This window comes from Oncorhynchus gorbuscha, linkage group LG19 (genome assembly GCF_021184085.1).
Source record: "Oncorhynchus gorbuscha isolate QuinsamMale2020 ecotype Even-year linkage group LG19, OgorEven_v1.0, whole genome shotgun sequence".
Classification (NCBI taxonomy): domain Eukaryota; kingdom Metazoa; phylum Chordata; class Actinopteri; order Salmoniformes; family Salmonidae; genus Oncorhynchus; species Oncorhynchus gorbuscha.
In genome coordinates, this window is record NC_060191.1 from 32,917,499 (window position 1) to 32,941,437 (window position 23,939).

Sequence of the window (23,939 nt, forward strand, 5' to 3'; positions counted from 1 at the left end):
AAAATGAGCCGTGTGCAGCTGAGCTGGCTTGTTGCTTTTCGAGAAGTTTGTTTGCACTGCATTTGGATGTCTCGGCTGAGTTCTCTCTCTCAAAACGATTGCCCTACTGGTGCTCGACGTAGTAAACTTTTTGTTTTGTTTACTACATTTGACATTTTTCCATATTTTGGTGTAATTATATATATTTTTAAAATGTGTTCACCAGTATACCTGCATTTTGGCAGTTTGAGTAGAAGATAAGAAAAAGCCCACCATTTGGCTTTCTCACAGATTTATTTAAAGACTTATTTCATCCTCTACCACTCACTGTGTAAACCACTGATCCCAAATGTCAATCTGTGACTGCTGGGCCTCACCAAACAGCAGCCTTATCAAACAGACAGGGTCTTAGAGTGGCTTGGAAAACAGGAAGCGACAGGAACTCTGGGGATGGCATTTGGCACAACTTTACTGGCGTCGAAAAGTTCACTGGCTGCCATTAACCCCGCCAGCAGTCATAGTGACCAGTCTGATTTTCAATGGGTTCGTTCAATGTTACGGGTCTACAGAAGTTTTACGACTCTCTTTCACAGCCATGAACAGCATATTCTCTCTCAAGGTGTCGGGGTAGCATGGCTACAGCGTAGCTACAGAGAATGATCACTGTAAATAGGACCTTTTTGTGTGCGAGAAAAGGCTTTTGTGTACCTCTTTAAATAAGCTTCCCACGAAAAGTAACCAACTATGAAATGGGCCCTAACACCCTCCTATGTTGTAGATCATACGTTGAGCCTGCAAGTGGAGTTGTGTGGGTACACTAGGTTTTGGCTTTTCACCCTGATGCAGATAGTCAGTTTGGATACAAACCTCCCTCTTTGGCGTGGACATTTTTAAAACGCTAGATAACAAATGGGCTAGGACTCCTGGTAAATGAGGAGGGCGATTTTTATGAATGTTAAATGAGAGCCATGCCTCTTAACATTTTGGATATCAATGCAACACACATTTTGTCCGATTTTTTTATATATTTTTTTTAAATATTTTTTTATATATTTTTTGTATTAATTTTTCTTCTTCTGAATGTTGGGTGAAAAACTAGATATAATTATGTGGCCATATTCTGCTTTTAGCAGATAGGGTTTTTTATCATAACTGTATCAAACAGTTGTGAATTTTGCGCTTGGAGCATGTAATTGGAGCATAAATTATATATTTCAATTAGAGGTCAACCGATTATGATTTTTCAACGCCAATACCGATTATTAGAGGACCAAAATAAGCCGATACCGATTAAATCTGCCATTTATTTTGTTGTAATAATGACAATTAACAACAATACTATTATAAACACTTATTTTAACTTAATATAATAAAAAAATAACAAACTATTTAGCCTCAAAAATAATGCAAAAACAAGGTGTTGGAGAAGTAAAAGTGCAATATGTGCCATGTAACAATTTTTTAAAAACATTTAAGTTCCTTGCTCAGAACATATGAAAGTTGGTGGTTCCTTTTAACATGAAGGGAAGAGGTTTTAGGTTGTAGTTAATATAGCATTTATAGGACTATTTCTCTAACATTTGTATTTCATATACCTTTTGACTATTGGATGTTCTTATAGGCACTTTAGTATTGCCAGTGTAACAGTATAGCTTCCGTCCCTCTCCTCGCCCCTACCTGGGCTTGAACCAGGAACACATCGACAACAGCCACTGTCAAAGCATTGTTACCATCGCTCCACATAAGCCGCGGCCCTTGCAAAGGGGAACAACCACTCCAAGTCTCAGAGCGAGTGACGTTTGAAATGCTATTAGCGCGCACCCCGCTAACTAACTAGCCATTTCACATCGGTTACACCAGCCTAATCTCGGGAGTTGATAGGCTTGAAGTCACAAACAGCGCTGTGCTTGCGAAGAGCTGCTGACAAAACGCACAAAAGTGCTGTTTGAATGAATGCTTATGAGCCTGCTGCTGCCTACCATCGCTCAGACTGCTCTATCAAATCATAGACTTAATTATAACATAATAATAACACCCATACGAGCCTTTGGTCATTAATATGGTCGAATCCGGAAACTATAATTTCGAAAACAAAACGTTTATTTCAGTGAAATATGGAACCGTTCGGTATTTTATCTAACGGGTGGCATCCCTAAGTCTAAATATACCTGTTACATTGTACATCCTTCAATGTTATGTCATAATTACGTAAAATTCTGGCAAATTAGGCGGCCCAAACTGTTGAACGCAAGAGAAGTGAAACAATTTCACCTGGTTAATATTGTTGGACTAGTTAGCCTTAAGGTTGCAAGATTGAATCGCGGAGCTGACAAGGCAGTTAACCCACAGTTCCTAGGCCGTCATTGAAAAAAAGATTGTGTTCTTAACTGACTTGCCTAGCCAAATGTGTCCCAAAATAGCGATTTCCGATTCATGAAAACTTAAATCGGTCATTCCGATTAATCGGTTGACCTCTTTTATATATATATATATATATATCCATTGTTTGAAATATATATTTTTTTTAATATTTTTTATTTAACCTTTATTGAATTAGGCAAGTCAGTTAAGAACATTCTTATTTACAATGACTGCCTAGGAACAGTGGGTTAACTGCTTTGTTCAGGGGCAGAATGACAGATTTTTACCTTGACCGCTCGGAGATTCGGTCTAGCAACCTTTCGGTTACTGGCACAATGCTCTAACCACATACTTTTATATGTGGACACCACTTCAAATATTTAAGCGCCACACGTTGCTGACAGGTGTATAAAATCAAGCACACAAACATGCAATCTCCATAGACAAACATTGGCAGTCGAATGGCCTTACTTAAGAGCTCAGTGACTTTCAATGTGGCACCGCCATAGCTGCCCCGGTCAAATAAGTGCTGTTATTGTGAAGTGGAAACGTCTAGGAGCAACAACGGCTCATCCACCAAGTGGTAGGCCACACAAGCTCATAGAATGGGACCACCGAGTGCTAAAGCACGTAGCACATAAAAATTGTCTGTCCTCGGTTGCAACACACACTACCAAGTTCTAAACTGCCTCTGGAAGCAACATCTGCACAATAACTGTTTGTCGGGAGCTTCATGAAATCGGTTTCCATGGCTGAGCAGGCGCACTGCACAAGCCTAAGATCACCATGTACAATGCCAAGTGTCGGCTGGAGTGGTAAAGCTCGCCGCCATTGGACTCTGGAGCGGCTGATACGTGTTCTCTGGAGTGATGAATCACCATTCATCGTCTGGTGGACAAATCTGGGTTTGGCCGATTCCAAGAGAATGCTACCTGCCGGAATGCATAGTGCCAATTGTAAAGTTTGGTGGAGGTATAATCTGGGGGGGCTGTTTTTCATGGTTTGGGCTAGGCCCCTTAGTTCCAGAGAAGAGAGATTGTAACGCTGCAGCATAAAATGACATTCTAGACTATTCTGTGCTTCTAACTTTGTGGCAACAGTTTGGGGAAGGCACTTTTCCTCTTTCAGCATGACAATGCCCTTGTGCACAAAGCACGGTCCATACAGAAATGTTTTGTCGATCGTTGTGGAAGAACTTGACTGGTCTGCACAGAGCCCTGACCTCAACCCCATCGAACTACTTTGGGATGAATTAGAAATCCAAACTGCGAGCCATGCCTAATCGCCCAACATCAGTGCTGGACCTCACTAACGCTCGTGGCTGAATGGAAGCAAATCCCGCAGCAATTGTCCAACTTCTAGTGGAAAGCCTTCCCAGAAGAGTGAAGGCTGTTATAGCAGCTAAGGGGCGACCCAACTTCATATTAATGCCCATGATTTTGTAATGAGATGTTCGACGAGCAGCTGTTCACATACTTTTCAATCACTGATCCTCCCCCCCCTTTTTTTTCTTCTTACACAGGAACCCAGTTACTGGTTTTATTACATCAGTAATACTCTGTCACCATCTGCTGCTAAAGACATTTGCTTTTCCCATAAAGAAATTTGCATAATGCGCAGATTTTTTTATATTTTTAACAATACCAACCCACTTGGCAGGTTTTTAATTCAAATCAAATGTTATTTGTCACATACACATGGTTAGCAGATGTTAATGCGAGTGTAGCGAAATGCTTGTGCTTCTAGTTCCGACAATGCAGTAATAACCAACGAGTAATCTAACTAACAATTCCAAAACTACTACCTTATACACACAAGTGTAAAGGGATAAAGAATATGTACATAAAGATATATGAATGAGTGATGGTACAGAGCGGCATAGGCAAGATGCAGTAGATGGTATCAAGTACAGTATATACATATGAGATGAGTATGTAAACAAAGTGGCATAGTTTAAAGTGGCTAGTGATACATGTATTACATAAAGATGCAGTAGAATATATAGAGTACAGTATATACGTATACATATGAGAGAAATAATGTAGGGTATGTAAACATATAAAGTAGCATTGTTTAAAGTGGCTAGTGATATATTTTACATCAATTCCCATTATTAAAGTGGCTGGAGTTGAGTCAGTGTGTTGGCAGCAGCCACTCAATGTTAGTGGTGGCTGTTTAACAGTCTAATGGCCTTGAGATAGAAGCTGTTTTTCAGTCTCTCTCGGTCCCAGCTTTGATGCACCTGTACTGACCTCGCCTTCTGGATGATAGCGGGGTGAACAGGCAGTGGCTCGGGTGGTTGTTGTCCTTGATGATCATTATGGCCTTCCTGTGACATCGGGTGGTGTAGGTGTCCTGGAGGGCAGGTAGTTTGCCCCCGGTGATGCGTTGTGCAGACCTCACTACCCTCTGGAGAGCCTTACGGTTGTGGGCGGAGCAGTTGCCGTACCAGGCGGTGATACAGCCCGACAGGATGCTCTCGATTGTGCATCTGTAGAAGTTTGTGAGTGCTTTTGGTGACAAGCCAAATTTCTTCAGCCTCCTGAGGTTGAAGAGGCGCTGCTGCACCTTCTTCACGATGCGGTCTGTGTGGGTGGACCAATTCAGTTTGTCAATTCAGGGCCCTCACCTCCTCCCTGTAGGCAGTCTCGTCGTTGTTGGTAATCAAGCCTACCACTGTTGTGTCGTCCGCAAACTTGATGATTGAGTTGGAGGCGTGCGTGGCCACGCAGTCGTTGGGTGATCTATCTTTTGATATTCCCTTGCATGGTTCCTTGCTCATGACATGGCTTATTTACAGTCTGTCATTATTTGAGCAGGTGTACTACCTTTGTGCCATTTTCTGACACGGCCCATCATTGGTTGCACATTATCTCACTTTTATCCTGTAACCTAATGTCTTTTTCCTCGATCACACGGTGTAGCTGTGGTACTTAGGACTGGGAGGGTGCCAACCTAGTAACTTGGCACAGAGCTTATGTTGCAGCCAGAAGTTAGGACTACTCCAGATAAACAAAAAGCATGATCCTTCTCGTGCGGCTGTATTTATAGAACAGAGGGTGTCATCTTATTTATTTGAATAAATTATACCCATTTACTTAGTGACAGTATCCCAAAAATCCCATACATGTTTTTTTAGCTCTTATTTTAAAACAGATTTTATTTTATATATATATCATAAAAACACTTCTCAGTTTTTTGCCTTTTAGAAATTCACATAGGTCTCCAACATAGTTTAGAGCAGGATGTTAAATGTAATATATAGATGTCACTCAGTCTTAACACCTGGCATGACAACATGAAGCTTCGGCTGCATCACCATGTCCTCCCGTTGTACTACCCCATCTGCTGCTGCTGTCTGCCCGGGCTCCTCCCCTATGACGGTGGCTGAGGTCAGAGGTGGTTTTAGAGGAAAGGAGCAGAGCTGTTAGAGCTTTCCTGAAATTACCCCGAGTGTGCCTGGAGCAGTCCCTCCCCCCAACCCAACCCCCTCTCCCCATCTGACAGGAATGCCACACACACACACAGCTCATCTTCCCACCCAGTGCCGCTGCCCCATTTGTCTACTGACTGGGAGGTCCTATGCTGCCACTACTTATATAAAATATATAGCTACCTTCCCTTCTGTGTTTTCTTAAATTCTCATTCCCTTATGCCATGATTCCTTCATGTCTGGCTCCGATTATACTTCAATTATGTGCTTTGCTATTCCAACACACAGATCAATTAAAGCAACGACAACGTCACTGACTTGGACATTCCTCCAGTTATTGTGAGTCATTATCAGCTGCTTGTTTGTCTCCGGTTGAGCTAGATAATTGTAACTGCAGATGTCCTCCTCTTCATCTGAAGAGTAAGGATCGGACCAAGATGCGGCGTGGTAAGTGTTCATGACGATTTTAATAAGAAAAGCACTGAACACAATGAAATACAAAAACAATAAACGAATACGTGAAATAACCAAACCGAAACCGTACCGTGTGGCGACAAACACACACACGGAAACAAACACCCACAAACCAACGGTGAAACACAGGCTACCTGAATATAGTTCTCAATCAGGGACAACGATAAACAGCTGCCTCTGATTGAGAACCATATCAGGCCAAACACAGAAATAGAGAAACAGACTGCCCCCCCCCCCCAACTCACACCCTGACCATACTAAATAAAGACAAAACAAATAAAGGTCAGAACGCGACAATAATAAATGGCATATAGCAGAGCCTTTTATGCAAAGTAACTAACGGTCGTGTGTACATACACTTTCGTATGGGTGGCTCCAGCGGGACTCAAACCCACGGTCCTGGCGTTACATGCAACATGTTCTACCAGATTTCCCATACAAGGCGTTGAATGAATTACGAGTATCTCTGGAAACCAAATGGATGTGTTGCTCTAAAGTACAGTTTCCCAAACAGGAGAGTGAGACGAAAGAGCTTGAGAGGTGGCAAACAAAACGGGGGTTGGAGGTGGCTGTAGATCTAGCTTGTTTATCTGAGTTGTCCAAGAGTTCCTCCTTATTCCCCCGAGAGTAAAAGTTGGTTCTCCTCTGCGGGCTGTCTGCTTGGGATGTGTGTGTGAAAAGCTTAGGAGGAGGTGTGTGTGTGTGTGTGTGTGTGTGAAAGAGCCAAGAGGATGTCAGGGAAGGGAGAGCTGATGAATGGGGGAGACAGGTCTGTGGCTTTGCTGTCCTCGGCTAGAGCTGCTCTTTATGGCCTTGGGGCCCAGCCAGATTTCTTGTTCGGTTGCCAACAGCAACAAAGTCATGCTAAAACCTTCCAACATCTTTCTGTTTTGTCAACATGAAAAGTGTAACTAAATGATTCCTCTTTTGAAGTTATGGGTGTTGATTTAGTTGAACTCTTTGTGCACCGATTTGACTGTGCAAATAAGCAGTTCTAGTGAAAGGAGACTTTAAATTGTAGAATTATTTTCTCCAAGTCTCTCATTATAATGTAGATGCAGAATGAAGGATTCAGTTGCTTTAATGTGCATTCCAAACTTGTTTCAAGCCTACTATACTGGTCCAAAACAGTATGACACCCTAGCAAAACTTTTTTTTTTAAATTGAACATTTAAATCTTTCTTATTGGACAAGTCTAGGAAGTCCCTCGGTTTCAACATAATTTTCCATTTGGTGCATAATGAACACAACCAAGATCCTATGCAGTTGCAGTCATGCTGCCTCACAATCTGTCTCCTTCCCTCTCTCCGCTTCAGGATGTGAAGATCTTCCGGGCGCTCATCCTTGGAGAGCTGGAGAGGGGCCAGAGCCAGTACCAGGCCCTGTGCTTCATCTCGCGCCTCAACCACAACGAGTTCATCCCCAGCGAGTCCATGGCCCGACTCAGACAGGTATGTGTCACCGACCGGGGTTCCAACTCTGGTGCTTCAAGACTGTTCGTCACCAAGTTAAAGCCAAGGCATTAGCTCAGGGAGCTAACAGAAGTATTCACACTACTTGCTAGCAAGAGCTTCCTTTGTAGTTCCACTATGTTGCTTTCACCTATTCCTGCTGTGTCTTATCAGTGATAACTCCAAAGGAAATATACAGGGAATAACAAGTAACAAATAAGGCCAGTGAGTGTCCTTGCTCGGAGTGGGGGAAGTGAATGAGCATTATCTCAGTTTGATAAAGTGACCTTGGCGACATGACTGACTTTGTCCTGCTGTCCATCAGAAAAACCCTCACGCCATCCGCATGGCCGAGGAGAGGCGGGGCCTGGACCAGCTGACCATGAACGTGGCGCTGAACCTGAGCCGGGCATGGCAGCTCAGCAGCCACATCTACAACATGTGCAGCGAGGCCCGGGAGGCCATCTACACCCGGGAGAGGGATGTCCAACATTGGCTGGAGAGAGGTCAATAGAATGAATGTGGGCACAGTGTGTCACGGATAATGTCGTCCCAAAGGGAATTAATACAAATGGAAAATGAGAGGCCGGGAGATAACCTTTCATTTATCTGCAGTGGTCTAAAGTACTTAAGTAAAAATACTTTAAGTTACTACTTAAGTAGTTTTTTGGGGTATCTGTACTTTACAATTTTATATTTGACAACATGTACTTCATTCCTGAAGACTATGTACTTTTTACTCTATACATTTTCCCTAAGACCCAAAATTACTCGTTACATTTTGAATGATTAGCAGGACAGGACAATTGTCCAATTCATGTACTTATCAAAAGAACATCCCTGGTAATCCCTACTGATCTGGCGGACTCACTAAACACAAATGCTTTGTTTGTAAATGATGTCTGAGTGTTGGAGAGTGCCCCTGGCTATCCGTAAAAATAAAATGGTGCCGGCTGGTATGCTTAATATAAGCAATTTGAAACTATTTATACTTTTTTACTTTTGATACTACCCATCCCGGATCCGGGAGCATAATCATCGCCTGAAACTAATTAGCACAACGCAGCGGACATAAATATCCCTACAAAATATTCCTATTCATAAAAATCACAAATTAAATATATTGAGACACAGCTTAGCCTTTTGTTAATCACTCAGATTTTCAAAATATGCTTTACAGCCAACGCTAGACAAGCATTTCTCTAAGTTTATAATAGCCTAGCATAGCATTATGCCTTGCTAGCAGCAGGCAACCTTGTCACGAAAATCAGAAAAGCAATCAAATTAAATCGTTTACCTTTGATGAACTTTGGATGTTTTCACTCAAGAAACTCCCAGGTAGATAGCGAAAGTTAATTTTTTTCCCAAAATATTATTTTTGTAGGCGAAATAGCTCCGTTTGTTCTTCACGGTTGGCTGGGAAATTGCGGTCACCACAACGCTGAATTCTTTTCCCCAAATTAGCTCCATAATATCGACAAACATGGCAAACGTTGTTTAGAATCCATCCTCAAGGTGTTTTTCTAATATCTATTCAATAATATATCCTTTGGGACAATTTGTTTTTCTCTAGGACCGATTGGAGTAATGGCTACCTCTGTACTTTACGCGAGAATCTCTCTCGGAGCCACCATGTGACCACATACGCAATGTGCTTGCCTACGGCTATTCTTCAACAGAAATGCGTAAAACTACGTCACAATGCTGTAGACACCTTGGGGAATACGTAGAAAGTGTAAGCTCGTTGATGGTACAATATAGGGAGTCATTGGAACGCAGCGCTTTCAAAACCTGGAGCACTTCCGGATTGGATTTTTCTCAGGCTTTCGCTTGCAACATCAGTTCTGTTATACTCACAGACAATATCTTTACAGTTTTGGAAACGTTAGAAAACACTATCAAAAGCTGTCAATTATATGCATAGTCTAGCATCTTTTCCTGACAAAATATCCCGTTTAAGATGGGAATGTTTTTTTTCTTCCAAAAATGAAAATACTGCCCCTATAGTTCCAAGGGGTTTAAAGTATATTTAAAACCAAATACTTTTAGGCTTTTACTCCAGTATTTTACTGGGTGACTTTCACTTGAATCATTTTCTAAGGTATCTTTACTTTTACTCAAGTATGACAATTGTGTACTTTTTCCACAACTGGCGATCTGTATCTTTCACAGTCAATGTTTTGTCCTAGTGGCCTTTCTCAAGACATGATACACATTTGTCCACCATTGTGTGGACGTGGAATAAAATATACTTTTCACCTTTTCATTTTTGCCCTCCCAGCTTCTCTTTTTCATTTGGAGAGGTCAGACCCCACCCTCTCACTCTTTCTGTGAAGTATGACTAGCTGGAATGAAAGCCACCACACGGTGGCCTCTAGGAATGGTGTTGCCCATCCTTGGTCTAGACATGAATCACTTACTCGCTCGAATGTAAATTAATCCAATACATTTTAGCTCTATATGTACACTACCATACCAAACTAGCACAGTTCTATTTCAATAACACTATTAGTCTTTGACAATGTAAACAAAGATTACACTCTCCCTGAAAGTCTGTTTTGCTCCTAAAACTCTTTTTCTATACGAGTGTATTCTTGGCTCAATTTTAATCAATTACGTTTCGTGATTAGTTGTTTTGCTGACTGAAAATAGCCATGTGTCTTTAGTTTATTTGTATTTATTATGGATCCCCATTAGCTGTTGCCAAGGCAGCAGCTACTCTTCCAAAATTAAAGCAGTTTATACAATTTTGAAAACATTACAATAGTCTGAATATGTGTGCCCTCAGGCCCCTACTCCACCACTAACACACATATAATATATAGTACAAAATATATATATATATATATATATATATATATATATATATATATATATAGTACAAAATGTGTGTGTTGCTTCACAGTCCCCGCTGTTCCATAAGGTGTTTAATTCTTTTACATTTAAAAACATCTAATTTTACTGCTTGCATGAGTTACTTGATGTGGAATAGAGTTCCATGTAGTCATGGCTCTGTAGTACTGTGCACCTTCCATAGTCTGTTCTGGACTTGGGGACTGTGAAGAGACCTCTTGTGGCATGTCTTGTGGGGTATGCATGAGTGTCCGAGCTGTGCGCCAGTAGTTCAAACCCACAGCTCAGTGCATTCAACCTCTTATAAATACAAGCAGTGATGAAGTCCATTTCTCCTCCACTTTGAGCCAACTTGTTCAATTTCCATGTTATTATTCAAGTTTTAGTTGAGGTTTAGGGTTTAATGAATGATTTGTCCCAAATTCAATGCTTTTAGTTTTAGAAATATTTAGGACTAACTTATTCCTTTATTAAGTCCACAGTGTCTAGGCATAGATAATGTACACTGCAGTACTGTAAACTATGTTGCTTGATGGTCATGGTGAACCATCTGAGTGAATAGAGAGAACAGCACTCTTGCATGACAAAGTTCCTTATTACTAGTCTGGTCCCATATTGGTTTGTGCTGTCTTGCTAAATCCTATGGTCATTGTCACAGAGGGAGTTGTCAAGACCGCACAAACAGAACTGGGACCAGGCTACCTTTTTATTAGAGCATTGACTCACAAATATGTTGCTTGCTGCACCTGTAGGAGTGGAGGGCTCCGTGTTTGAGATCCTGCCCCAGTCGGTGGACGTGGTCCCGGTCCTGCTGTCGTGCCGCTCTACGAGAGACGTGTGGCAGCCCTGCTCCTGCAGCTTCAGCCTGCGCCTGGAGTGGTACCCCTGCCTGCTCAAGTACTGCCGCAACCGTGACACTACAGGCAAAGGCAGCCCCTACAAGTGTGGCATCAAAAGCTGCAGCAAAGGCTACCACTTCACCTACTATGTCCCCCACAAACAGCTCTGTCTCTGGGATGAGGAGACTTAGCAGCACACTAGCCGTGTGGTCACTCTTCACCCAAACAAACCAATGTTTTTCTTTTACTCCCTTATTTAATTTGGATATCACCTTGGGAGTTCAGTTCATCCCAAAACCACTGGGCTGCATCCTGTCGTGAGATGATAGTAGTTTGATGCCTTACATGGAGAAGGTTGAAATTGAGACCAAAACCTTTTTTTTGCGATAGGAGCCATTTTCTCTCAATAACTCCTTTTGACACGTCTATAGGGGACATTTCCTATAGTTTGGATATGATGCCTCCGAAGTGTCCAGGTACCTACTGTGACTTTAAATTACTCTTGCACGTTTGTGCCAATGTTGGGAAAACATCTCAATATGGCGCAGCTAATAAGACTACATAAACCTTCTCTAATAAGGACACGTTTATGCATACGGCTGGACAGTGCAGCTTATTTTCTACATTTCTTGCCCCGTGGGATGACTGTTGAAGGAACAACGTTCCCATTATATTGTCACAGGAAACCGTGGGATCGGAACGGTCAGTTAGACAATGACTTATGACGTCAATAACACAGCTTTAGCCAGCTCTTACTGGTCGATGGCAACTCGGGTTGCACTCGATAATGTGTCTCTGATGCTGGCATTATTTATTTGGTAGCAAGGTGAAATTATACAAGATTCTTATGTCTAAAATGGCTTCTCTAAAGTTTTTACCTTCATCACATTTGGTCTTTGATTTGTCAATTACAAGCTTCATTTCATCCAATTCTGCATCTGTTCGCAATTAGACATAATTGTAGCAAGACATGATATACACAGTGTACAAAACAGTAGGAACACCTTTTCTCATTTTGAGTTGCACCCCCCTTTGCCCTCAGAACAGCCTCAATTCATCGGGGCATTAACTCGACAAGGTTTCGAAAGCGTTCCACAGCGATGCTGGCCAATGTTGACCCCAATGCTTCCCACAGACCATTCTTAACACCGGAAACAGTTGAGTGTGGAAAAACCCAGCAGCGTGGTAGTTCTTTCCCATTCATCCTCTGAATGACACAAACACAATCCATATCTTTAGGCTTAAAAATCCTTTGTTAACCTTCTCCCCTGCATCTACACTGATTTGAAGTGGATTTAACAGGTGACGGCAATAAGGGATCATAGCTTTCACCTGGTCAATGTTATGGAAAGAGGTGTTCTGAATGTTTTGTATATTGTGAATTTGTTTGCGTTGTATTTAGATAACAGTACAGAAATTGATGCTAATTTAATGTATGTTGTTGAAGAGCAAGTTACTTCTATCTATTCTATTACAGCTTCAATGTTGTTTTTCTTCTGTCAATGTGATTTTCTTGGGACCACATTTTCATTTTACCACCACAAACCGATGCTGGCTCGAAGACCGCAATTCACGATGGAAGATCACCCGAGTATTTGTAAATCGTCTGGGGTTGAGAGAATGCCACTCACTTGAACATAATTTACATCTCAATCACTGATGGCCATGATTTGTCTTTTTACATGGAAACAGTTTGTCATAATGAAACCTAAGGTTGATTAGCTTATATTTCATTATTCTTTCGAAGTTTGTAGCTAAACCAAAGTAAAGATTCAAAGGAAATATTCTCCAAGGAAGGGCTAAAGTTGCAACCTATCGGATTTGATTTCTGTCTAGAGCCAGGCTGTGTTGGATCTAATGCTTAACTGCCTGGCCACTTTCATTTATCATGCAATACTTCCACCCCCTTTTAATGCAATGCATAGCTGCTTTTTTCCTTTCAAACTCCGACATGGATTATTGAGGGAAAAAAACCCTGTCTAACCATAGTCAGTGGAACTCTTACCACCATTGTCAGTTCATTTCATTATCATCACAATTTATGATAAATGTACATGCAGGCCTTGATTTTCACTTTGATTCCATTCCACACGGAACACTTTGTTCAGGTAGGACTACAATTATCAGCGTTCTGTAGGGAAAAAGTCACATTTTGTTCCACATAAGATCACTTGTCTGCTATCTGAATGCTATAACTCATCACGTCATTTTACATCTTGAGTAGCCTAATGTGTGTTTAGTCATATTCATTAGTAAGTAACTGGCACCTAATTATGTTTAATTCTCCTGATTTATTCTGTCACATGCTAATTCCATGTCTTTGTTCACTTTGTTTGTATATGACCTCTTCCCAACTGACAAACCAAATGTATTTTTTTTACCTTCAAACTGGCCATTCTATGGTAACCTATGTGCCTTAACGCTTAAATTGATTTTTGCTATGTAAAACTAGAATAAAATCTCAAACATATTTTTCTATGAAAGAGTGGTGTACACTCTTCGCAAACACCACAGAAAGAGTGCAATTTACTATTCAACGGTATATTTGGCCTTCCATAAAGACAAGTCTTTGGCACTGCACTTTGAGAGGGGGGGTATTCAGCAAAAATCTGAGCAGATTCTCAGTCTTCAGAAAGGTGTCGGTGAATTTTCCACCTCTTTAGCAGGCTCCAAGTACAGTAAATATACCAGCAGATGGCGCCACAACCCCATTCTAGATGACAAGTTGACAACTAGACACCACCCGTCGACGATAAAGCTGCTGCTACATTCGGAACCAGGCTAGCAGTAATTATATATTTCTTTACTTACTGAGTGTTGGAAACTAACTCACTAATTTCGTTTTGGGTTGTGCAGCACCAGTTGCTGACACTGCAAGGTGGGGGAGTAAGCTATTGAGATTAGATGCTCGAGAGACATTTTTTTGTTGTTGATGAGCCGAGCAACATGGACACAAAGAACAAAAAGATGAAGTGACTCACCCAAAGGAGCATGCTGGCCACAAAGAGACAGAAGATTAGATGTCACCGACATGAACGTGCAAGCCGCGCAGAAATAAGGTGATGTTACAAAGTAGGTATTTCGCATTGTTATGTTTGCCAATATTTGATAGCTTGAGGAGGCTCGCTATCCAAAGCCTGCCTTTATCGAACTGACCTTGTATGGTCTAGACGGCTAATCAGGACTCAAATGTATTCACTTTAATGTGTTTTTAGCTTAAATATTCTCATCTTTATTAATGGCTCGGTTTCAAGCCATCTCGCCAGTGTTATTTTTTTTCTATTTGCTATAGAGCCCCAGCGTGGAGGTGTCATAGTACCCATAAAGCCTAACGGTCAAACAGGGAAATGGATCCAATAGTCTTTCCACCATTTTTCCGTAGGGGATTTTAGAATAACTTAAGGGCAATGTTTTGTGTGGATTTACCCCGGCGTGACGCATTGAAAGCTTTCTCGGATACGTTGACTTATCAATATTCGGCTCGATTTGCTCTGATATAAAAAAAAATGCTAACCGCAACATTCAAACGAGGCTACAAAGAAAACTAACGGAACTGTGGCGTCAAAATCGGGGGTGTGAACTAGGTTTCTATTCAAGCGTTGATCGACATGGTACCATTACCGTCGATTACCATGTCGATCAACGCTTGAATAGAAACCTATAGTATTGGAGAAAAGTTTTTAAAAAACTGCCCCTCGGTTACATCTTGACGTGTCATGTCGTAACGTACAGCACACATAAAGCAACTTTTTCTGTCTTACAATCTCTCTCCACCAGGTTTAGCACTTCTATCATCCTTTAAAAACAAGGGGGATACCTAGTCGTTTTTTTTCATTGCATGCGATCATCATTCTCAAAGCCGCTGTTTACTTCTACGATGACTTTAGCACCGCCCCAAAAACCCGATTATACAGACCTTCAAATAGGTTTGTAATGACATTATATACACTATTTATAGTGTTTTATTTACATTTGAGATGCTTTAAGTTGGACAGATCGAGTGAAAAAAAAGCAATTTCCCCACACCACTCCTCTCCTCACTACCACGCATGAGTTTCGCTTCCCCACCCGCCATTTTTAAAAAGACACGACGGGGCTCATTGCCTGCTTTAAATATGCAGAAACGGGCAGGGTTTAGGTCATCTAATTGATTCTGTTGGAAATGGGAGAAATTGTTCTTTACAGTGGTATTAACATTACAGTTGATCTGGAAGTATTATGTTTTTGGGGCGCTAAATTAAGGGCAATTGTACGGACCAAGGCGATGTACGATTGTGGTCCTTCTGTAGCTCAGTTGGTAGAGCATGGCGTTTGTAACGCCAGGATAGTGGGTTCGATCCCCGGGACCACCCATACGTAGAATGTATGCACACATGACTGTAAGTCGCTTTGGATAAAAGCGTCTGCTAAATGGCATATGTTATTATTATTATTACGATTGTCTAACGTAAACTCGTACAAGTCCTTGCAAGCAAGCTCCTGCATGTCATCTCTAGCTGACACCTTTGCGAACCTATATTGTGTCCATTTAAGACTTTCACAGAATTGTTCATTTTTAAAGAATTGTGGCCAATTTATTGATTACTACATTTCACTAACATTAGATAGAATCTCTGGAATAACTTTCCTTTGCCTCGATTTGGCTGTCTTATCCAGATCATCATGGCATTTGTAGTTCTTTATGATAGCCACATTAGCAGATAATTAGCATTTCATTTTGGGGGGATAAATACAGGTGAATATATTGATAAGTCAGCTTGTCCTAAAGAGATTTGCATGGTTATCAAAACGTCACGTAAGCCTACATGAAATACAGCCGTTATTGTAAGTGTTTCTAAAATCCCCTATGGGAACAATCTGTGGTAGAAAAACGATTGGAACCATTTCCCTGTTTGACCGCTAGGTTTTATGGGTATTATGACTCATACTGTGGTACCCTATACTAGCAAGCCAGCTGCTCTCTCCCCTTCTGCACTGATGTCAAAACAGCTGAACAGGGGAAAATATAGCTAGCTCTATAAATAGTATGCCAAATTCATGATATTAATAATAAACGTTTACATTATGTAATAAAATAATATCCGAATGTATGTATAGGTGTATGAACAAATAATAAATAGATACACTAGCTTGCTTTGACAGTTTAGTGGCAGAAATAGAGACTGTCTGCAGTGCAACCTGATCTCAGAGCATTTCATATTATTTTGAACAAAAATCTTAGACATTGCATTTCTTATTATATATTTTGTTGCCCCACTCGGGAACCCATGATATGTTTCGTATGGTATGTATTAATTTGTGAATGTCGATCATCCATAATATGTTACGAATTTGCTAAACATACACTACCGGTCAGGTTTTAGAACACCCACTCATTCAAGGGGTTTTCTTTATTTTTACTATTATCTACATTGTAGAATAATAGTGAAGACATCAAAACTATGAAATAACACACATGGAATCATGAAGTAACCAAAAAAAGTGTTAAACAAATCAAAATATATTTTATATTTGAGATTATTCAAATAGGCCAGGTCATCTGATGCAGCAGTCCATCATGCTCCTTGGTAAAATAGCCCTAACAAAGCCTGGAGGTGTGTTTGGTCATTAACCTGTTGAAAAACAAATGATAGTCCCACTAAGCCCAAACCAGATGGGATGGCGTATTGCTGCAGAATGCTGTGCCATGCTGGTTAAGTGTGCCTTGAATTCTAAATAAATCGCAGACAGTGTCACCAGCAAAGAACCATCACACCACCTCCCCCATGCTTTGGGAGATCCGTTTACCCACACAGCTTCTCAGAAAGACACAGCGGTTGGAACCCAAAATCTCAAATTTGGACTCGAGACCAAAGGACAAATTACCACCGGTCTAATGTCTTGCTCGTGTTTCAAGTCTCTTCTTCTTATGGTGTTCTTTAGTAGTGGTTTCTTTGCAGCAATTTGACCATGAAGGCCTGATTTCACATCGTCTCCTCTGAACAGTTGATGTTGAGATGTGTATGTTACTTGAACTCTGTGAAGCATTTATTCAGGCTGCAATTTCTGAGGCTGGTAACTCTAATCAACTCATCCTCTGCAGCAGAGGTAACTCTGGGTCTTCCGTTCCTGTGCGGTCCTCATGAGAGTCAGTTTCATCATAGCGCTTAATTTTTTTTGCGACGGTACTTGAAGAAACATTCAAATTTCTTGAAATGTTCTGTATTGACTGACCTTCATGTCTTAAAGTAATGATGGACTGTCATTTCTCTTTGCTTATTTGAGCTGTTCTTGCCATAATATGGACTTAGTCTTATTTGGTAAAAGACCATCTTCTGTATACCCTGATTGGCTCAAATGCATTAAGAAGGAAAGAAATTCCACAAATTAACTTTTAAGAAGGCACATCTGTTAATTGAGATGCAGTCCAGGCAACTACCTCATGAAGCTGGTTGAGAGAATGCCAAGTGTGTGTAAAGTTGTCATCAAGGCAAAGGGTGGCTATTTGAATAATCTCAAATATTAAATGTATTTGATTTGTTTAACAGTTTTTTTGGTTACTACATGATTCCATATGTGCTATTTTCGTAGTTTTGGTATCTTATCCATCCCGACCGACCACCCTCCTATTGTTTTTGCCTTAAATAACCTGTCTTGTGTAACCATACCAAACATAACATACAGTGTGTATGTATATATATATATATATATATATAAGTGTATGGACACCTCTTCACATTTGTTGATTCCGCTATTTCAGCCACACCTGTTGATGACAGGTGTATAAAATCGAACACACAGCCATGCAATCTCCTTAGACAAACATTGACATTAGAATGGCCTTATTGAAGAGCTCATTGACTTTTTTAATGTGGCACTGTCATAGCATGCCACCTTTTCTAATAAGTAAGTTTGTCAAATTTCTGCCCTGCTAGAGCTGTCCCGGTCAACTGTAAGTGCTGTTATTGTGAAGTGGAAATGTCTAGGAGCAACAACGGGTCAGCCGCGAAGTGGTAGGCCACACTAGCTCACAGAATGGGACCTCTGAGTGCTGAGAAATGGTCTGTCCTCATTTGCAACACTCACTGCAGAGTTCCAAACTGCCTCTGGAAGCAACGTCAGCACATTAACAGTTCGTTGGGAACTTTATGAAATGGTTTTCCATGGCCGAGCAGCCGCACAAAAGCCTAGGATCACCATGCACAATGCCATTGGACTCTGGAGCAGTGGAAACCCATTCTCTGGAGTGATGTGTCACACTTCACCATCTGGCAGTTCGACAGACTAATCTGGGTTTGGCAAATGCCAGGAGGACGCTACCTGCCCAAATGCATAATGCCATCTGTAAAGTTTGGTGGAGGAGGAATAATGGTCTGGTGTTGTTTTTCATGGTTCGGACTATGCGCCTTGGTTCCAGTGAAGGGAAATCTTAACGCGACAGCATACCATGACATTCTAGACGATTCAGTGCTTCCAACTTTGTGGCAAAAGTTTGGGGGAAGGCCCTTTTACTGTTTCGAACCAGGCCTAATCGGCCAACATCAGTGCCCGACCTCAGTAATGCTCTTGTGGCTGTTTTGAAAGCAAGTCCCTGCAGCAATATTCCGACATCTACTGGAAATCCTTCCCAGAAGAGTGGAGGCTGTTATTGCAGCAAAGGGGGACCTACTCCATATTTGAGTGTCCCAGACTTTTATTTACTATGTTACGTCTTGTCTATGAGACCAGGATGTGCAGCCCCACTGCCCCAGACACAATTACTTTTGGACTTGTTTTGAAACTCCCCTAAAGTGTGCTAGCATGAAATTTCTCCTTACCAACGAAGGTGTATCATGGTCTCATTTACCAATAAAATCACATGAGACCTCACCAAATCCTCAATACTCAGACTGGCCAGAACACTACAGCTGCTCAGTTCAGATAAACATTTTTTATCAGTTGCTTTGAATTTTAACAAGGGTTCATTGAAAGGTAATGCATTTCTGTATTGGACTTGTGTTTTTTTTGTATTTAGCTGAGGGATGACATCACTGGCTGTCGGCGTGGTCCTTTGTCTAACAGGCTGGTTCACTCTCTACACACTACTGTGTAACACCAATGGCAGCCACGGTTCTGAGTGGAATTGTAGGCTGGTCACACTGCTCCATGGAATCCTGGCCGTCTGTATAACAGCATACATAGGCTATGTGGATGGACCTTGGCCCTTCACACATCCAGGTAAGATGCTCACTATCTAATCCCACGTAGTGCTGCTCCTGTACCGCCTCTCTGTAAAAGGTGGTAAAGTTGGTATAGGAGCTATTTTTTTTGGGGGGGGGGGATCAGTATACTTTGATATATGTGTGTATGTTGCTAAGCATAAATAGTGTTTACAATAACGTTGTGATCTTGATTCCAGGCACAAAGAACACTCCCCTTCAGATCAGTGCTATGGTCATTAGCCTGGGCTACTTCTTCTTCGATATGGGCTGGTGTATTTACTTCCGCACCGAAGGCCCGGTGATGCTGGCTCACCACACCATGAGCATCCTGGGTATTTTGTTGACCCTGAGCTTGGGAGAATCAGGCATCGAGTCCTGCGCCGTGCTCTTTGGCAGTGAGATCACCAACCCCCTGCTGCAAACTCGCTGGTTCCTGAGACAGTTGGGTCGCTATGAGAGCGTGACAGGGGAGGTGGTGGATGTTCTGTTTGTGGTGCTATTTGTGTTCATGCGCATAGTGGTTGGCGGGAGGATGTTGTACTGCGAGCTCATCTCCCCACGGCCCAGGTTAATTATAAAGTGTGGGGGAGTTGCCATGTATGTGCTGTCCTGGGTGTTCATGGTGGACATTGGTCGTTTCGCCTACCGCAAGAGTCAATCCAAATACAGACGCTGGAGAGACCAACACAAATTGGCAGCAGTTAACGGAAAGGCCGACTGAAAGACTTCCTTATCATTAGAAGATGAATAAAAACATCTAATGTTTATACTAATAGAACTTCTTTAACAAATGATTAACTACCAATGATTGTGTATGATTATTGGGGAGTAGTCTTTGGTATTCAGCTTACACTTGTACATTATTGTGCTCAGTTTAGGAAAACCAAGATGCTCAGTTTAGACATACACTGTTCATCACTCACTTTGGGTTAATAAACTGGGTGGTTCGAGCCCTGAATGCTGATTGGCTGACAGCCATGGTATATCAGACCGTATGCCAAAACAATATTTTTTTTACTGCTCTAATTACGTTGGTAACCAGTTTATAATAGCAATAAGGCATGTTGGGGGTTTGTGATATATGGCCAATATACCACTGCTAAGGGCTGTTTCTAGGTACTCCGTGTTGCGTCGTGCCTAAGAACAGCCCGTAGCCGTGGTATATATGCCATATACCACACCTCTTCGGGCCTTATTGCTTAATTATAACACCGGATCATTGGAAGGTCATTTACAGTGCCTTCAGAAAGTATCCACAACCTTTTCCCTAATTTTGTTCAAGTAAAATTCTATTTCTCACATGCTTTGAAGACAACGGGTGTAGACTTAACAGTGAAAAGCTTACTTACGGATCCATTTCCAACAATGCAGAGTTAAAGATAAGATAGAAAATGTAATAAAAAAATGAAATATTAACATAGGAAATAAATACACATTGAATAAGGAGTAAAAATAACATGGATATATTAGCAAGTAGAAAATAACACAACTTTATAAAGGGAGTACCAATACCGAGTCGATGTGCAGGGATACGAGGTAATTGAGGTAGCTATGTACTGTACATATAGGTAGGGGTAAAGTGACTAGGCAACAGGATAGATAGACAGTAGCAGCAGCGTGTGTGTTGTCTTACAGCCTGAATTTTAAAATTGGATTCAATTGAGATTTTTGGTCACTGGCCTACACACAATAACCCATAATGTAAAAGTGGAATTGTTAGAAAGTTTTACAAATTAATTATAAATCAAAAGCTGAAACGTCTTGAGCAGTGGTGGAAAAAGTACCCAATTGTCATACTTGAGTAAAAGTAAAAATACCTCAATAGAAAATGACTCAAGTAGAAATGAACGTCACCCATTTAAAATACTACTTCGGTAAAAGTCTAAAAGCATTTGGTTTTAAATATAGTTAAGTATCAAAAGTAAATGTAATTGGAAAACATATACTTAAGAATCAAAATAAAGTATAAATAATTTCAAATAGCTTATATTAAGCAAGCCAGACTGCACAATTATCTTGTTTTTTAAAATGTATTTATGGATAGCCAGGGGCACACTCCAACACTCAGACATCATTTACAAACCAAGCATTTGTGTTTAGTGTGTCCACCAGATGAGAGGCAGTAGGGATGACCAGGGATGTTATGTTGACAAGTGTGTGAATTTGACAATTTTCCTGTTCTGCATAGCATTCAACATGTAATGTGTAATCTTGGGTGTCAAGGAAAATGCATGGAGTAAAAAGTACATTATTGTCTTTAGGAATGTAGTGAAGTAAAATTTGCGAGAAATATAAATTGTAAAGTACAGATACCCCCAAAAACTACTTAAGTAGTACTTTAAAGTATTTTTACTTAAGTACTTTACACCACTGGTAATGATTCAATAAGTATTCAATCCTTTTGTTATAGCAAGCCTGAATAAGTTCAGGAGTAAAATTGTGCTTAACAAGTCACATAAGTTGCATGGACTCACTCTGTGTGCAATAATAGTTAACATAATTTTTTTAATGACTTCCTCATCTCATAACCCACACGTAAAAATATTTTGTAAGGTTCGACAGTTGAGCAGTGAATTTCAAACACAGATTCAAGCACAAAGACCAGGGAGGTTTTCCAATGCCTTGCAAAAAATGGCACTGATTGAGCATGGTGAAGGGGAGGCAGGGTAGCCTAGTGGTTAGAGCGTTGGACTAGTAACCGGAAGGTTGCAAGTTCAAACCCCCCGAGCTGACAAGGTACAAAATCTGTCGTTCTGCCCCTGAACAGGCAGTTAACCCACTGTTCCTAGGCCGTCATTGAAAATAAGAATTTGTTCTTAACTGACTTGCCTAGTAAAATAAAGGTAAAATAAAAAAACAATAAAAAAAATTATTCAATACACTTTGGATGTTGGATCAATACACCCAATCACTAAAAAGATACAGGCGTCCTTCCTAACACAGTTGCCAATGAGGAAGGAATCCGCTCGCGGGGATTTCACCATGAGATCAATAATGACTTTAAAACAGAGTTGAATGGCAATGATAGGAGAAAACATTGTAGTTACGCCACAATACTAACTAATTGACAGAGTGAAAAGAAGGAAGCCTGTACAGAATTTAAAACATGCATCCTGTTTGCAACAAGGCACTGAAGTAATACTGCAAAAAAATGTGGCAAAGCAATTATGTTTGGGGCAAATACAACACTTTACTGAGTACCACTCTTCATATTTTAAAGCATGGTGGTGGCTGCATCATGTTATTGGTATGCTTGTAACCGCTAAGGGCTGGGGAGTTTTTCAGTATAAAAAAAAACTAAATGGAGCTAAGCACAGGCAAAATCCTTGGCTAAATCTACACTGAAGCTGTTCACTAAGAAGACAGTGAATGTTCCTGAGTGGCTGAGTTACAGTTTTGACTCAAATCTGCTTGAAAATCTATGGTAAGACCTAAAAAGAATAATGGGCAAGTGTTGCACAATCCAGGTGTGGAAAGCTCTTAGAGACTTACCTAGAAAGACTGTAATCGCTGCCAAAGGTGATTCTAACATGAATTGAATACTTATCTAATCAAGATATATTTGTTTTGTTTTTCATAAATGTTTTACAAATGTTAGAATTTGTCTTCCACTTTGACATTAGAGTATTTTCTATAAATATTTTGGGGAAAAAACAATACAATTAAATCAATTTTAATCCCACGTTTCAACACTACAAAATGTGGAAAAAGGCAAGGGGTGTGAATACCTTTTTGAAGGCACTGTATTTCTATATTGCAATTATGCTGCATTTTACAGAACATTTACTAACATAAAATGTAGGCTAACCGGACTTACTTGCACAAATCTTGAGCATAGCTGATATTGTTGGTGATGATAGAAAATGAAGGGGTCATGTAATTTTATGAAACTTCTACAGTGTATTTGTGTGTGTGTGTTGGTCATTTAAGTGGTTTTTGTTTTGTTTTTGTGTATTTAGCTGAGGGATGACATCGCTGCCTATTGGCGTGGTCCTCTGCCTAACAGGCTGGATCACTCTCTACAAACTACTGTGTAATAACAATGAAAGCCGTGGCTTTGAGTGGAACTGTAGGCTGGTCACACTGCTCCATGGCATCCTGGCGGTCTGCATAACAGCATACATAGGCTATGTGGAAGGACCTTGGCCCTTCACACATCCAGGTAAGATGCTCACTATTTAATTGCACTGAAACAGTGTAATCGTTTCCATGTAGAGTGCTGCTTCCATACAACCATTCTCTAAACATGGTTAAGTTGGTATATAGGGGTCGTTCCATGTCATTTAGCAAGCCATGACACCACCATCTCCTATTGTTCTGAAATCATTTCTGTAGTTGGACACGGGTAATATTAGTATTTTTGTAAAAA

At 40.8% G+C, this 23,939-nt stretch overlaps 1 protein-coding gene and 1 pseudogene across 4 annotated transcripts; both read left to right on the forward strand.

Moving 5' to 3' along the window:
- The window catches only part of LOC124004729, a 40,164-nt pseudogene extending 27,404 nt beyond the window's left edge, over positions 1 to 12,760 (forward strand).
- Positions 12,761 to 12,765: 5 nt separating this feature from the next.
- Positions 12,766 to 23,663, forward strand: LOC124004730 (TLC domain-containing protein 5-like). 4 transcript variants are annotated; one of them, XM_046313456.1, is made up of 4 exons: positions 12,766 to 14,462; positions 19,384 to 19,586; positions 19,768 to 20,277; positions 23,530 to 23,663. In XM_046313456.1, exons 2-4 carry the CDS (start codon positions 19,391 to 19,393, stop codon positions 23,538 to 23,540), a joined length of 717 nt encoding a protein of 238 aa, XP_046169412.1. In that variant the 5' UTR covers positions 12,766 to 14,462; positions 19,384 to 19,390; the 3' UTR covers positions 23,541 to 23,663. The 4 variants fall into 4 exon arrangements, with proteins under 4 accessions (XP_046169412.1, XP_046169410.1, XP_046169409.1 ...); XM_046313454.1 differs by lacking the exon at positions 23,530 to 23,663 and having other exon boundaries at positions 12,766 to 14,449; positions 19,768 to 20,531; XM_046313453.1 differs by lacking the exon at positions 23,530 to 23,663 and having other exon boundaries at positions 13,893 to 14,462; positions 19,768 to 20,531.
- The last annotated feature ends 276 nt before the right edge of the window (positions 23,664 to 23,939 follow it).